Here is a 3997-nt window from a genome sequence, read left to right on the forward strand (position 1 = left end):
TCTGATGATGTCCTTTTCAGACAGTGCAGGTGATGTTTCCTGGTGGTTTATTAGAGACCAGCTTCAGCTGCTGCCCGATATTCACCACAGCCTCCTGCGCTACCTCTGCAACTTCCTGACTCTGGTGGAGAGGAACCATGAAGAAAACCGCATGACGGCCCACAACCTCGCCACTGTGTTTGGACCAAATGTTTTTCAGTGAGTAGAGCGATTTCCTTGAATAAATCTCAATTCGTTTACCTTTTATGAATAATTGGCCCTCTAGATGTCTACTTACTTAAAGTTCTCTGCCTGTTGTTTGTTGTTATGGTTTGTTTGTTGTTGAAGACAGATAAATCCACCCTATAAGTTTTCTCAGATCAAGGAAGGAGGCTGCATCATATACTCATATTAAGCAAAATATATTTTTTTTAATTATACTTTCTTTCCAGTAGCTGGTCAAAAGGACACAGCTCAATTTTTTTTTTTTTTCAATCAGTCAAAACCACCAAAGAAAACAGGTTAACTGAACAAATACAGGGTGTCAACAACATGATTCCCGAAAATTTTCCTCAGCATTAAAGGACTTGCTTCAGATGGAAGCAAATTTGTCATTAGGATCCTTTGAGGGATTTCCAACTTATACCCCGTTATAAAGCGAACTGGCTCCTTATTTCACATGCAAACATACAGTTCAACTACGAAGAAAGATGAAAGCTACTCTTTCTTTTCTCTTTCCCTCATCTTTTTAGCAGACACGGAACCATGTGTTATGGTTAAGCTATGGGACTAAGAAGGCATCTAGAAAACACAGATCCTGAAAACACATAATGGTCAAGACTTTAAATGTTAAGATCAGGCTGCTTAGAAGCACTGATAAAGAAATTAGTTTTTCTATGAGACAGAATAGTGAAACCAGAAGAGCAAAGGTGAAATACAGTATGTCATTAAACTGAGCACACACCCAACAAGAACATCAAACAAACCACACAACATTACAACATCCATAAACACGTGTAGAAAACTGAAGGAGAGATTACGGGACAGCTGTTAAAACAGCAGATCCACAGAGTAATTAACCAAAGACTGATAGCACAGGAAAGGTCTGTCGTTACAGTATCTACTGCATTGCATAGGGCGTTGAAATCTGGCAGAAGAACTAACCACTAATCAGAGATGCTGGGAAGCTCAATAAATCCCTGTTTAATGGTAAAACATTAAAACAAAGCCGACAGAGAGCAACCATATCGAGTTAATTAGCTTTTTGTTTTGAATGTTTAGTCATATTAAAGCCACTGGAGAGATTTGGGGCATTGCCTACTGATGGTGGTCGCCTTGCTTCTGTCAGTGAGCCCCAAGGCAGCTGTGGCTACAATGTAGCTTGTCACCATCAGTGTGTGAGTGTGTGTGTAAATGGGTGAATGAATGAATGTGAGTGAGGTACTTCGTTCAAGTCCTCTGACTTGTAAAAAGAACTATACAGGCCATTTTCCATTTTACAGTATATTAAGGAAGGTCTCCATCTGTACTGACTTTTAGCCAGCAGATGGTGCTGTTGCGCATAAGGATAACTGAATAAAAGGGGTGTATTGACCATAGAAATAAGCAGCAAAATCCAAACACCTGTAAGTAAAACTTAACACACTCAAGTGAAGCCAAAAATCCTTTAAATGAATCATCATGTAGCTGCATTAGTTTACTTTTCCCACACCGATCAGCCTGGTCTGCTTGTGGTCACAGACACTAGTTTATGTCCTCCTGTTTGGTTGGAGACGCTGCTGTAAAATGAATCAATGCAGTGCTGGTACCTGCTAACTGCAAAGAAGTAACAACCAAATGATTCACACTGCAGAAATCTTTGAGTTTACCTATCTGTTTTTGGAAATACACTGCCCCTAAAAAGTATTGACACTCCTAAAAAATATAAGATATACGTAAAATAATCTATAATAATAAAACAAATGCCACACCAAGGCGGTGAGTTGACTTCCAGTGATCCATGACCCACAGCACACAGAAAAGATGACTAGAGAGTGGCTTCAGGAAGGGTCTTTGAGAGACCAAATTAGAGTCCAGACCTTAAACCCTGATGAGCAAACCCAGAAAGACCCAAACATGTCCGTTTACCTCATTAAGTTTTAGAGGATCTGCAGAGAACTTGAGGAAGTTGCCAAAAACAGATGCAACCATGTTCCTATAGACAGTGAATGCTGCTGAAGGTGTTTCAATAATAAACAATGGACTTGAATATTTCCCCCTTTTGTTAAAATTTGGACTTTTTATATCTATACAAACATTTAATTGTATCTAGAGAAACATTGAATTTACTATGGACTATTTTGCACATTGTGGAAAGAAGATGTGAATACTTTCTGCTGACCCAAATTTAAAAATTAAAAGGTTTCATGAACCTCAGTGAAGAAGCTTTAATTTTTTTTATCATATTAAATACAGAAAGTCTGATTTTTCCCATATTCCGCTAAGAGCATGGAGCTGTACTAACCAAAAGCTCTGTTCGACAAACCAAACCCGAACCAGCAGAACCTCAAACTCTGGAACAGTTTACTCTGCCATGAGGGACGCTCAAAGAACCTGTAAATCACATCCTTAATCCATGGCTTTCAGCTTTGGAGAAACTTTTAGATCCTGATATAAATCTTCCTCATATTCAAAAATAAGTGTTTTAATTAAATGGCTATTCAACTTTTTTGTTGTATTTTAATCTACATCTCATTAAATATCTTCTGCGACGCATGTTTCTTCTTGTTTCTGTGATGTTGCATCACTGTGGTCCAACTAATATGGTTTTAATTACAAAGGTGACATTTGTTTTAAAACTTTACTTTCTAATGAGGTTTTATATGATTAGGATCATTTCTAGCCTGACCCATCATCTGTCCTCCTGAAAAAAATGAAGACGCATTTAAAACTGATGCGTCGTCATTGTTAACGCCACTCTAGCAGATTCCGATAAGGGCTTCATGTTCTATCGTAATGCATGAGGAAATAAGAACTGTCTGCAGTTCTAAACTGGTTTGTCCAGACTGGGAATGATGAAATAAAACACCATCGGATCTGAATGTACAGACTGGTTCATACTGTACACACTGTTCTCCTCTCCACAGGCTCTGTGCATGCACAGGTTTTATAATTAGACTTACAGTCAGGCCTGCAGCCAAGCCTCGATCACACCAGCTGTTATCAGTTTGGCAGCTCTGATCAAACACAGACTGAGTTCCTTTCACTGCCGAGAATCTGACTGCGCAGCATTTATTCAGGGAAACACAACATTATGCATGCACAAATTAAAGCTACTCTCATGTTTTTATTTCGCAGAGTTGCTCCCAGTCTGGAGGCGGTGAAGGATCAAAATATTTGCAATAAAATTATGGTCCAACTCATCCAGAACTACAGCCGCATCTTTGATGCCGAGAGCGATCCAGGCGATCCAGACCTGACAGAGGAGCTTCCTACTCCCAGACTACTCCAGGTGCAGCAGATGTTTCTATGAGTTGGATTACTCACCAGGAGCTTGTGGAGCAGCTGGGATAGCAGCTGGGGATCACATTAGAGAGAGATGTTAGAGTTAGAGCAGGATCAGTTTTCCTCCACTCAAATGGAAAAAAATTGACGAGTCATGGGTGACAGCAACAGACTAGAACTGCTGTTGGTACCGATCCTCCATCAGAACCATCTCCACAGCTCCATGTTCCATTTCTGTTGGTTGAGGTTTAGTTCAGCAGCTTTTTTCATAAGCAGCTGAAACAACTGATTAGATCTGACCAGAGGATCCAGATTACAGTTTAGGAAGAGATGTTAATGCTAATCACCCATCCATCCATCCATCCATCCATCCATCCATCCATCCATCCATCCATCCATCCATCCATCCATCCATCCACCAATTCCATCATCCATCCTTCCATCGGTCATCTATCCATCATTCCATCATCCATCCATCCATCCATCCATCCATCCATCCATCCATCCATCCATCCATCCATCCATCCATCCATCC

At 40.1% G+C, this 3997-nt stretch overlaps 1 protein-coding gene across 7 annotated transcripts in view; it reads left to right on the top strand.

The window, feature by feature from the left end:
- Positions 1 to 3997, top strand: part of fam13a (family with sequence similarity 13 member A) — a 63864-nt gene that overhangs the window by 11206 nt on the left and 48661 nt on the right. For all 7 annotated transcript variants that reach the window (XM_015371632.1, XM_015371633.1, XM_015371634.1 and 4 more), the window contains exons 4-5: positions 21 to 198; positions 3316 to 3469. In XM_015371632.1, coding sequence (XP_015227118.1) covers positions 21 to 198; positions 3316 to 3469 — 332 coding nt within the window. The remainder of the gene's footprint in view (positions 1 to 20; positions 199 to 3315; positions 3470 to 3997) is intronic.

This window comes from Cyprinodon variegatus, unplaced genomic scaffold (genome assembly GCF_000732505.1).
Source record: "Cyprinodon variegatus isolate N-32 unplaced genomic scaffold, C_variegatus-1.0 Scaffold61, whole genome shotgun sequence".
In the NCBI taxonomy this organism is placed as follows: Eukaryota; Metazoa; Chordata; class Actinopteri; order Cyprinodontiformes; family Cyprinodontidae; genus Cyprinodon; species Cyprinodon variegatus.